We start from the raw sequence: 13,381 nt of genomic DNA on the forward strand, positions 1-13,381 counted from the left end.
TCAATCCTGAAAACTTGCTTCCATATTTCCATAAAGAGAAGCAATCCCAACATACTTCTTTTTGACTTTCATATTTTGAAAGGATGAAGAGCTCCACTACTCTAGTATAATAGCTTATTTGTAATAGCTTATTGAACCTCAGCTATAATATACTGACACCCTGACTTTCTGTGAATGGCATCTTCATTTCTAAGCTGTCCTTGTCAGCATGGACAAGAGTGATGTTTCTGACAGGGCGCAGAACACCTACGACTAACATGGTTCCTCTTTAGACAACCTGCTCTCTGTGTACCAAGGATATATAAGGCCACGCTTGAAGTTTTGTAGTGCAAAATGGCACTCCATACTCCTAATTCCTCTTACCAAAAAAAAGGAACCAAAAGCTTGCCCCATCAGGCTGTAAACTGTAAGGCTTTGTCTGCTCCAGTAAATTAAATATGGTCAGGGAAACATACCCAGGCACTGGAAACTGCCAACTCAAAAGTGGATGGTTCCTGGCATGGCCTCAGGAAGGGGTGAAAAGAATGCTCCCAATCTGTTCCTGAGTGTGGTACAGGAGTGGTCGCAGGCCAGGAATCCCTCTCAGTAGTCAGGATCTGGCCACTCTGTTCAAGAGGCTAAGAAAATATAATGCATGGACACAGACTGGTCTTTACGACTTGGCAGCAATGCCAAAGAATGCAGACGTTTCATTTATTAGTGCAAATCTGGTCTCATTGTGTTGGACTAGCAGTTGCCAAGAATACCTGCACGATTGTGGTGTATGAGTAAACACAAGCTCAGCATTTGCAGATAAAACATAATATTGTAAAATACAATAGATACTATTTGGAATACCACCACCAGCATATTTAAAAAAATTTGCCCAGCAAATTTAATAAAAAGGAAGCCTACTCATGTTTATCATATAACCTGCCTGCCTTTGTGGTTATTCTATATGCTTACAGTGCTGGACATTAGCTACACGTTTTGGCATTCCATTAATACTTTCAATTTATTTTTATCATTCAGCTACCCAAACATCTTCTTGATTTGAAGAAATAACAGTTTCTAGTTCAGCTTTCAAAATGTATAACTTAAATTGCAACATGCTTCAAATGTACTCCTTCAAGATGTCAACAGAAAGGTTACTGGATACCCATATACATGGCAATTAGATAACTTGTTTGAAATCATCCCAACTGGCATATTCTTACTTTTTGGCAATAACAACACAAAAACCTTGGCTAGATTTCAAGAAGACATTCACCTGCTTAAAATTCTCCAGATGTGAAAGTAAGTCAAGAATTCAGCTAAAAATATCTTTTCAAGACTGGATTTGAGAGCTCTCCAGCTGCAACATGACAGCTATTCCCACTATAAAGCACTAGGCAAAAATTAATCAAATCAAATGCTGATCAAATGCTAGTTGTCAGAGGCAATACAACCTGTGGGAAGTCATGATTCTATTAATTTTCTTCCATTTTTGTCATGTATAGGATGGAGGTTGACCAGTGACACCAGCTATAGTTAACTGGACTCACTGTGGTTTGCTGCCAATGGAAACCATGACAGAATACTTCATGGGGAAAAGTTACTGGGGCTCGCACAATCAAATACCAAGACGTTTGAAAGTGTTTGCTTAGAACTGGGTTTGAGCTTTGAAATTTGCACTCTACTGGAAAGAAAATCAAGGAGAACCTTGTTAACAGACTCAACATTTATTATTTTCTAAAAAACAAGCTCAGTTTTCATTTGCATAAAGTTCCCAGTCATTTTCTTTCCTGTAGTCTTCAGATTTTAAAGGTATGTATGGGCATGGGGCCAGAAAAAGAGAAAAATGCAGGAGTGTTTGCCTGAAGACATCCAGTTCAAACACATCATAAAATAATATGAGTAATAATAGCCTAAGGAGAGAAAAATATCAAAAAAAAAAAAAAAGATGAAGATGATGATGGATAAAATTGGGCTACATCCATCAGCTGAGGAAGAGGTTGTTCAGTAAGCCCTTCTTCAATGCTAAGGCAATCTCTGTTGTAAAACTTTTACCTGCCTGCCAGTGTTACTGGCTCAGGCTTTCCAGGAAAGTCCCTTCTTTCACTGCATTTCTTCCCCATTACCTCCCCAGCAGGCAAAATTTCATTCTTCTTTACCAGACATCTCCTCAGAGGAACACCTGACTGACAGAAATATTTCACAATGGGGAATGGATGCAACTGGGACACTGAAAATACCATAAGGCAGATAGTTTTTCAGTGAATATTTTACCTGGAGAATGTCAGGCAAATAATATAGAAAATGTCAGGAATGATCCCTTGATAAAACTTCTGCAACACCTGAAAGAAGACTTTGATCCACATCCAAATCTCCACAGAGCTGAGGAGAATGCAGACTTGGGGCACAACTGACAACAGTGAGGTACAGAGTGGAAAGAACTTGATCCAGCTTGTTTTGTCATGAGGTAGGCAAGAAACTTGCTTCTAATTCTAACTTTGGCAGCGTGGAAGACTCATACTGAGGCTGTTCTTTGTGTTTAAGAAATAAACAGCTGAACAAAACCTTAGACAAGACCTTTTTTAAATGAGTATAAAGCAGAGACAGCATGGAATTAGACTGTTTTTGAAGAAATGAATAAAGGACATCAGGAACATTCTGTTTTGCACAAAGATTCAACTTTCTGGCAGTGTTCCTTGATACTGGCTAGAGCAGTTCAAAGGAGACCTTCTCTAATCGTCTAATATATGTGTAGAGAGACTTCATCACTAATTGTTTAAGAAGGATAGGAAAATATATAGCTACCTCATTCCACGTTGTTTGCTTAAGTTTAAGTTGAATATTTGCAAGAAAAGCAGAGTCAGTACACAAGAGATTATGACAAGAATTAATATTCTCTTTTATTTTCTTTCATATAGAAACCTGGGCACACAACAAATGGTTTCACGAAGTCTTCAGTATAACAGTTAATGGCAGTAACTAAAAACATTTGCTGTACCTTTTGGCATAGCAGTCTTTTGGTCACTTGGTGGTTTTTTGTTTGTTTGTTTGTGTTGTGGTTTGTTGTTTTTTTTTTTGCATAAAGTCAGATGCCTACTTCGGCTGAACAATTCCTTTTTCTAGAAAAAAAAGTGTGTAATTCTGTATGATCTTTCAGTGAATAATGTCCCTCCAGTCTGTTATTTATGCCCAGGTTTTTCAGGAGAGTTCTTTCTACAGAAATAGCATACAGCAAAGAGGCATTATTTACAAAGACACCCTGCAGCAGGTAAACTTTACATAAGCCCTGTGAGACTGAGAAACAAACCTGTAAACCCTACTAAATGTCTTTCATAACAAATCAAACCCAGCTAGTTCAGTAGCTTTCCGAATCTGTGTTGAGGCAGATCATTGTTTTCAGATACTGAATGCATGAACAGTTCAAATATAAAGACCTTGTCAGAAACAACACCATGGATCTCCAAAGATGTCCTTTGCAGACTGCTACCTGCCTAGTGTAATTGCTCCTATTAAACAAAATGTCCCAAACAACTTGAAACTGCCAGAAATGCATGATGAGACTGATCCCCACAAGCAACCATTGCTAGAGCTGAGAACTCCATCCTACACTCAACAGATAACCAGGAGTGGAGAATGGGATCTGTGCATTCCAGAGCATGCCACCAAGTAGTCAGGTGAGGAGCAAGGTAAGTCCAGATACAGCCTCACTTCTACGCACAAAAGATAGAGCTTACAGTTTGCTCTGCAAAATGACTTAAGTAGTGGAGGATAAGAATAATCTTACAACCTCCTAAATTATGCCGCATCCTCTGTCCCCAGTTAATCATAAGTTAAAATCAATGAGAGAAGTAAGACAATCTCCTTTTAACTATAAATCACCCAGAGGACTCTCTTCAATTATGCAAAATGCATCCAAGTTCAAGCAGATGTTGGGAACATGGAGTGAAGAACACTACACCCAAGCAAGGAGTGGACAAGCTGTGAGGACACTGTGTTTCCTGCAGAATAAACAGGTGTCCAAGCATTACAAGCCTCTCACAGTTTAAGTGGGTCACATATAACAGAAGGCTACCAGAGGCTCATCAGGGACATGCAGACTTTGGAGAAACTAACTGAGAACATTGAGCTCGTATCAGTGCATTAGCCCCACAGCACAAGCCCAGCACTTCTCAGAAGAATTAGAAGTCTGTGATCTGCCCTGAAATAATAACGTAATTGTAGATTCTTCTTAGAAAGTTCACAGAGAGTTCAATATGACTGAGAAGTTTGGCACTAACCGCACTGAAGGCTGAACAGCTTTGCCAATACTACTCTATTAATGAGACAAGAGTTCTGAGCAAGTTTTCAAACTCCTGTAACAAAATCTTTTCCCCTATGCAGCTTTCTCTATTTTTTATTTCAACTGTGCAAATAAGGTTTAAAATTGTTCACTGCTAACATTTCTCTACAAAAGAGAAAGGGATGATGGCATGTGACATGTTACAGTTTAACTTCCAACTGTATTGCTCCCCAAATCAATACTGCAGCAATTTAACATTTACATTAGCAAATCATTTGTTTACCAAATCAATATCAATACTTTAAAAGAGAAATAGCATCACACACAGTTTGACAAGGAAAACTGTAGGCACAGATCAAGAGTAGAATATATTCCTCTACCATGGAACATGGTTAAAAATGCTGATCATAAGTTCAGTCTGCAAACAGACTCCTTAATGTAATGAGAAGTTAAGCAAACTGTTTCAGTGAAGACAAGAGATCACAATCTACCCTTTAATCTACAGGAAAGCAAGCACAGTGTAGTAAATTCTGCTTCTTCCCAGTGGCACAGGATGGAACAGGAAGACTGCTGAAATGCAATAAAGGAGATTGCCTCCCCCACTATAATTTTGACTTATATTGTTTGAAAAATGTCCTTTCACAGAACTTTAAAATTTATTCAGTCATTGAATGAGGAAGCTTATCATTTTTCTGATACATTTTGGTGGCAACAAGTGACTATTACCAAGTTATAACAACAATCTCCCATTTCCACTTGTTTTCTCCCCTACCTCCAGCACAATACAAGTTCAAATGGAAACCACCCTGTTACAGTTGGTAGGATGTACTGAAATACTGAAGGTTAAATTCCATTGGAAAAGAGAAGATAATAAAACCTTCAGGGACTAGGACACCAAGTGCAGGCACTCTGCCAGCGTTGAGCTTTCTCTGCCACATTTCAGCACAGACTTTGGATCCACTTGGAGAAGGCACTGGGTTTGATTCTACTGGAGAGGAAGAATTGCATAAAATGCAGTATTTTCTTCCATTCTCCTCTATCAATACTTCTACTGCATGTAACTACAGCTCCCATGGACAATGCATCCCAAATGTCAGAGAAGACATCTTAGGATAGGATGAATCAGCCTTTGACAATGACTGTTACTCTCCAAGAACTGTAGAACATGCTAGCTTGTAACACATCTAGATTAAACTGAAGTATTCACCTACTTGGGTAATGACGTTAAGATGTATCAGCATTATCCTGTGCTGTTACAACATAAAGTTCAAGTAATATTTTAAGCAGATTCATTGAACATCTGTATGCTAATGAAACCTAGTATCCTTTCCATTGCTTAGCAAGAACACTACACCTCTTCGTTTCTTAGAAAGCCCACTTTTAACAACAGTATTTTTGACAGCGAAGTGTAATGAACAAAGAAGTCTTCTTAAATTTGTATGTCAAATGCTAACATCTACAAGTTGAGGAATTTTTATCTCCTGAGCACAGAACCCAGAGATTTCAGAAACAGAAGACAACTTCCTTTTTTCTGGAGAAGGAAAGCACAAGACAATGAAAAAAGAAAATATATCTTATCTTTGATAAGCTGCTAATAAACTCCAAAGAACCCCTGAAAAAAAAAAAACCTTCCTGAAACATGAAAGTGTTGTGGTTTAACCCGTCAGGCAGCTCAGCACCACACTGCCACATGCTCACTCTCCCCAAGTGGGATGGGGGAGAGTACTGTAAAAGGTAAAAGTGCAAGAACTTATGGGTTGAGATGAAGAGAGCTAAATAAGACAGAAATAAACATTTCCTTTACTTTTAAAGGAAAAGAAAAAAGAAAAAAGAAAAAAGAAAAAAGAAAAAAGAAAAAAGAAAAAAGAAAAAAGAAAAAAGAAAAAAGAAAAAAGAAAAAAGAAAAAAGAAAAAAGAAAAAAAAAAGGAAAAAGAGAAAGGAAAAAGAAAAAACAAAAAGAAAAAATAAAAAAGAAAAAAAGAAGAAAAAAAGGAAAAAAAGAAGTGATGCACAACAAAATTGCTCACCACCTACTGACCAATGCCCAGCCAGTACGTGCGCAGCAATGGCACCCCTGGCCAGCCAGCCCCTATTAACTGCTCAGCACAGTACCGCACGGTGTGGGACATCCCTTTATCCAGCCCAGGCCAGTTGTCCCGGCTCTGTCCCCTCCCAGCTCCTGGTGCACCACCAGCCTCCTCGCTGGCAGGGCCAAACCAGAATCTGAAACATCCTGGGCTCTATGTGAGCACTGCTCTGCAACAACTAAAACATCAGTGTGTTATCAGCATTATTCTCATCCTAAATCCAAAACACAGCACCATGCCAAGTACTCAGAAGAAAATTAACTGTATTTCAGCCAAAACTAGGAGAGAAAGAAAGTTTGAAACTTCTGCACTTTTTTCATAAGCTTGTTTGGGAAAAAAAATAAAAAAATCTGCTGATATCAAACAGTTAAAAGCAATTGTTTCATTCACTATTAGAAAAAATCAGCTGTGATGTCTGTGTTTCCCACGTATCCTACCTCTGAAATGCAAAATCTCCTGCTGTCTGCACAAGCAGGTGCTCACTGCTCACAGTTCAATGAAGACTGTTCCAGAAATGAGATACTCCACATACTCCTGGAGGCTGTTCCTTTTGTGGTTCCGGCTTTAAAACAGAGGTCACTCTGTCTAAATGTATCCATTTGCTCTTTTTTCACAGCAAGCACCATTTAAACAGGTTTGTAGAGCTTGTTTAAAGAAAGATAAAGGATGCAGGTAGAAAGATGCTCTTCCCTCTGCATTGAATTCATCTTGGTTATTATAATTCAATATGTGAAGTTACTATTCTAAGAAAAAATAGACTTTGTGTTTTGGAGAAACCGTGCAAATTAAGCTGAATAGTAATTGATGTGGTTAAACACAAGATAAACAAATACTGGAAAAATGTCAGCATCATTCTTTGAAAGATATGGAAGTCGCACAGCATGTATCGGGTTCTGCCAGCAAGCAAGGCTGCTTACATTGGCCACAATATTCTTCCAAAAAAAGACAGACTATCCTTTGAGAATAAAACAGTGTCCTGGACTTTTTTCCTGCCCTCTTCCAACTGGTTAAACAAAGGACTTCACTGTCAAGAGCCAAGACTAATAGTTTATGCTGTACATTTACAGACAGAAAAAATGAAGAGAGTCCTCTGGCAGCTGCAAGTTAATTATCAATGACCAAGACCATTATTCAATAAAATCCTGCACTCAGACACAACCCGTAGGAAGAACAGCACATAACTATCTTCTGAAACAGCTTAATAACATTCTAGTCACCTGCTAAATGAATTACTACACAAAACATCATTCAAACCACTTTAAAAATGGTTTTGCAGAGATACTGCTGCTCTGCTTCTTCAGTTCCCTCCACCCCTCTGCTCACTTCTCACAGCACCAGGGTACCATCTCCTCCTCCCTCACTCCAGCTTTATCCTATCACAGCTCCAAGGAACGAACGCCTTCAATCTTAGGGAGAAGTTTCTAAGATTTGTAACTCCTCTGCAGACAAGGATTTGGAGATTCATGTACAAGTCAAACTAATCCCAAATTCTGATATGTGTGGAACTCATCTATCAACTGTTTTCAAAACTGCCAAAATGAGGCAAAGCATATGACAACTGCTCTATGCCTAAAGCTCCAATGACTTATTCACAGAGATCTACTTTAATACCATAAATCTCTCCTTACTTAGTTATATAGTACAGTTCACTGCAGCAATCATTGGGCTGCAGTCTGAATAAAACTCAGCTACCCTACCTTTAAACTACTGCAACTTGACCACCTCACCAGACCAAGAAAAAGTCCATCTTTTCATATCCATCAGTCCCCTCTGTAGTGCTGCAATCTCCTATCACTGCTGAGTCAGGAAGGGCCGCACTGTCATTCACAAACTTCACAAAGCTTCTCCATTTTGCAGCTTACAAACAAACCCAATACCTTGTAGCAGACTGCATTAAAACAAACAGAGAGATACTGGAGCAGATCATCTCTTATTTTGTGAAAGGGAGGTTAATTCATCCTCTTGCAATGTATCTTGGAGCAGTGGAAAGTTTTTAAGATAGCCTATTTAGAAAAACAAAACAAAACCTCACTTTTCCTCTCCTATAGGCAAAAATGATCAGAAAAGTCATTTGTAAAGGTCAGGGCAATTTTTCATTTATCATGTTTGCCCCTTCTCACACATTTCAAATACCACTGTTAAGACAGAAGCTTGCAACGTACTGTATCATAGTGCTGTTCTTAAGATAAGCACTCAGTTTTGCATTCAGCTAATGACTGAATCATCCACTAATTGCCTTAGCAGCAGTGGGAGCATACAGCACATACCTAAGTTCTAATTTACATCATTTATCACAATGATTTTTCTCCAAATATATGAAACTTCAGGATACTGCAAATTATAAATTAATTAATATAATCATTGCAAGAGCACAGGAATGTAACTGATGCAAAAGTATTACTGTATGTAGATTAGAGACAGATGACAAGCAGGGTTGGAACCTGGAGATTCATCTGGTCATTGTCACAGTAACAGCTGTTGTGAGCGAACTGCACAGAGCTTTTTTCTAGAGCTCCTTACATCAAAAAAAGACTAAAAAATACTGCACAGGAAGTAAGAATCCTCACCTCCTCTTTCCTACTGCAATTCCTCTTTTTTGATTTTGCCTGTAAAAGTAGTCTTTCTATTCCTTGCCTGACAGACCTGCTAACTCCGACTAGATTACTATTATCATCATCAAAATTTGTGTACTGACTTCAAAGTATCCATGCGGTTCAACTTTTCCAAGCAAAAATTATCACAGAATCATAGAATAATAGAATCAGTACGGTTGGAAAAGACCTGCAAGATCATCTGGTCCAACCACCTCCCTACCACCAATGTCACCCACTAAGCCATGTCCCTAAGCACCACGTCCAACCTTTCCTTGAACACCCCCAGGGATGGTGACACCACCACCTCCCTGGGCAACCCGTTCCAATGCCTGACTGCTCTTTTTAGAAGAAATGTCTCCTAATTTCCAACCTGAACCTCCCTTGGCACAACTTGAGGCCATTCCTTTGTGTCCTATCACTGGTTATTTGTGAGAAGAAGCTGATCCCCAGCTCCCCACAACTTCTTTTCAAGCAGTTGTAGAGAGCAATAAGGTCTCCCCTGAGCCTCCTCCAGACTAAACAACCCCAGTTCCCTCAGCCGCTCCTCACAGGACTTGTGTTCCAGGCCTTTCAATGGCTTCGTAGCCCTTCTCTGGACACGTTCCAGGGCCTCAAGTCCTTCTTGTAGCGAGGGGCCCAAAACTGAACACAGCACTCGAGGTATGGCCTCACCAGAGCCGAGTACAGGAGGACAATCACCTCCCTGCTCCTGCTGGCTACACTATTCCTGATACAATTACATTTCAGCCTGGGTGCACAAATTGTTTCACAGGCATAGTTCTTAGAAATGGCTCAACTGTCTTGGTTTAAGTTCAAAAAAAAAAAAAAAAAAACAGAATCAGAGCTCAAATAAACAAAAGCACACACACCGTATAATGAACCTCAGCCCAGAAGCTTAAGATACTTGACTCTGAACACCAGGTCAAACACAGGATATGGCAGGCAGCTCTTTATCAGTTACTCTCCAGCCCAGCACAAAGTTAGGACTGAGAATACAGAAGAATGGTCATGATGTTGAATCTGTAAAATAGAATTTGTTTCTACAATTAGATGAAAACTTGGAATTGTCTTCCTTTGAAGTGATCCCAAAAGGCATTAATCTGGGACATCTGTGGTATCAGTGGGTATACCAGACTTCTGGCATCAAACTTAGCAGGAAGTGCTTGTGGTGTTGAAAAGAGGGAAGAGTCAGCTTGCCACCTTTAAAACTTAATTTATGTAGCAAATATTGCCCACACCCTGTGTAGTAAATATGTTTAGCAAAGAACTCAAGAATTAACTCACTTTCCATTTTTATTCTGTATTCTACCTCTACGAAGAGCAGTTGCTCTTTAATAATGCCTACTGTAAACAGGAAATGACTTTGGAGGCTTTTTCTACCACTGTTGAAGAGTTGGCTACAACAGCAGTCGAATACCAGAACATAAAACACAAATTAAGGAGTTAAGGCCACCATAAGAACCAGTGATTATTATATCTTTTCACACAAAGAGCAGAAACATAATGAAAGGAATGCTTTCTTTTCCCAATGCACTTTTTCACACTGATTACTTTTATTACAGTCAAGCAGATTACTGCTTGACCAAAAGCAGACATAACCTATAAAGGCTGATCAAGTCAGTTAAACACAGAAGCCTAAGTGACAAGTGCATTACTTTTTTAATTCATAAGATGCTCCCTTTGCTAGCCTGGAATATCATGAAGATATTATTAGCACCAGGAATAGAGTCATATTACAATGAATAAGATCAGACAGAGAGTTTAAATCCAAAAGCCAATTAGAGCAAACTTAGCTAGTCTAACTCATGAAATCTCGGGGAAGGTATGCTCTATTTGTCCCAGCATTCAGGTATAGACAGTCTTTTTCAGTCTCATTCTACAGTACTTTAAAGGAAGTAACCCCAAAGACAAAAAGTGAGAAGTAGAAAGAAAATAACCAGAGTACACAAAGCAAATACACAGCACAATGCCTGTTATCTCCTATCTTCTCTCCACACTTAAAATTACTGCTTACAGACATTATTCCATGCATAAAAGAAACATGGAGGACAGTAGGCTAGAACAGTTCCTCAGTCTTCACAGGCAAATCTAAACTAATTCCTCTCATTTATCCCAGCAGTCAGCAGAGGAAATGGAAAATCAAGGAGATACTTTAGATCTGTTAAAATAGACACCAATATTAGACATTCATGGCTTATCAACTTAAGGTTTAGTTAACTAAAAAGTAGATATATTTTTATTTGATGAAAAACAGTAAGAAACACCACTGATACTAATTCTTATGGCTTCCCCTTATCCTCACCCATGCATTGTCACAGAAAATTGAGTATCTCCCCACTAGCCATCAGGCTTCTGGTTTCCCCCAGCAGTTTCACACTGCTCTTACACAGCAAGCAACAAGTGCTATCCAGGTCTACAACCAGAAGCACAAGGGGGCTGAGTTGTTGTTTGCTTCTTTCAATTATCAGTTCACATCACACAGCAATAGAACTGCAGCAGGAGTCATGACTGAGAATTAAAAATTCCAACATACCCTTCCTTTTTTTTGCACCCTCAGAAAAGAACCAACTATTATTTAACCATTAACCCATGAAAAACACACAGACACACACCTCTACGTATTCCACACCTCTATTTGTACATAACTTGGGCCTTTCATCATTTGGGTTATTTTTCATTCTTCCTACCAAAACTTTACCATTAGTAATGAATGAATAAAGTAAATGATTCTAAAAAATAATTAAAGGAACTCATTTTGTAGATAGGAGATATCAACTACCCTCTAGACATACTCCACCTTTCCAGGACAGCCTATTAGCTTGTTTTCCCAAAAGGCATAACGCTGACTATTTTTGCTCCAGTATGTAAATTATTTTTTATTTATGCTTCTAAAAAAACACCAAAACAAACAAATAACTGTTGATCTGTTGATGCCTTATACTACACTTTCAGAACTGTCAAAAGTCTTTAAATATTCTGGTAACAATCACAAAGAATCTATGAATCTTAAAATATAAACACTGGATTAGTGGTGGGATATTTTATATTAAGGACAACATTTCCATGAAGTGAGTATACTTTATTCAAAATAATAACAACTGCAATTCTTGTCATCCCAAAACTACTGAAGAATTTCAAGTCAAATTTACTGAACAATTCTGGCTGGAGTAAAAAGTGTGGGGTAGAAAGGAGCAATGGTGTGAAACACATATTCCAGCAGTCACAAGGGGGATTTAAATTCGGACTCAGAAAGGAACCAGATGGGTGGCCACAGAGATGTTTTGACTGAGACACTCTCATTTTGCATAATCTCTTTTTTCACAATTTAGGAAAGCCTGGCAGAAGGAAAGGCACAGACAGCTGGAAGATAAAAGCTGCTCAGAGAGATGTGGAAGGCAAATAGGCAGAAATTCAGCAACATTTGTACCATTCAGTCCACATGCTTGTTGTTCTTCCACTGGGATTGCTCGTCTTCTCCTTAAAGCATTTTGAAGGATATTTGCCTCATAGATAATGTGGGGATGGGGCGTTCCTTCCTTCTGTGGATGCTTTTTAATGGGCTCAATGAAGTAATCCCCATGGGGCAGATGGAAATATCCAGTCTGAAAATAAGCATAAAATAGTTAATCTCTACTGGCCAGTACCAGAAGTCAAAAGTAAAATAGACTCTTTTCACATCACCATCCTTGAGCTTTTCTCATGAGCCAGCCTTTACACTGTAGCATCAAAATATGAAAACAACATAAAACAATGTGTTTTCAGCATTTATTTTGCTGCGTACATCACAGTTGCTTTGTACCTCATGAAGGTGTAACAGACCAGATGGGAACAGAAGAAATATCTTCTTCCTAATGACCTGAAATTCCATGTATTGAAGCAAAAGCTTCCATATTTGTACAAAGCCACTGAAAGGTCAAGAGTTAATTAGTCAAACATGATGCAGTACAAAGGGCCGCATCTTGTTCTTCTGGCATTTTGCAGCCATTCCCCAGAGAACAAACCCTGAATAGAAGCTATTTCATAAGTGAAAAGCGTAATTCTGCTCCTACTGAAATTCCACAGTCAGATTACACAACACAAAATGGCTGAACTGTGTGGTCCACTCTCAACTCAAACAACAAACCTCACCACCCACCCCGAGCCCCCAGGCTTTCAATGGGAGAAATAAGTAGCTTTTCGTGGATTATAGCAAGCTACTGTGATCATACAATAGGCTGGCATAACAAAGGCTGTAAAATTTCTCATGCTACAGCTTCTGTATCAAGCTCCGAACTTTGACTGAGCTCACTTTTGACAGGGCCTTTGATATCAACCTGGACTACACAGAATTCATTTACACCTCCTGCTGCTGAAATCTAAATGATGCATGCAACTGAGGATGGCCTTGGTACCCTGTGTCTCAGTTTGCATTTCTGCAAGGATTGCTAACGTTGCAAAACCATTCTAC

General features: G+C 38.9%; 1 protein-coding gene across 4 annotated transcripts in view; it reads right to left on the reverse strand.

Annotated features, from left to right (window-relative positions):
• ADAMTS12 (ADAM metallopeptidase with thrombospondin type 1 motif 12) overlaps positions 1-13,381 on the reverse strand; it is a 167,861-nt gene that overhangs the window by 88,449 nt on the left and 66,031 nt on the right. For all 4 annotated transcript variants that reach the window (XM_040542130.1, XM_040542132.1, XM_040542131.1 and 1 more), the window contains one exon: positions 12,362-12,536. In XM_040542130.1, coding sequence (XP_040398064.1) covers positions 12,362-12,536 — 175 coding nt within the window. The remainder of the gene's footprint in view (positions 1-12,361; positions 12,537-13,381) is intronic.

The sequence above is a fragment of the Cygnus olor genome, chromosome Z (genome assembly GCF_009769625.2).
Source record: "Cygnus olor isolate bCygOlo1 chromosome Z, bCygOlo1.pri.v2, whole genome shotgun sequence".
Taxonomy (NCBI): Eukaryota; Metazoa; Chordata; class Aves; order Anseriformes; family Anatidae; genus Cygnus; species Cygnus olor.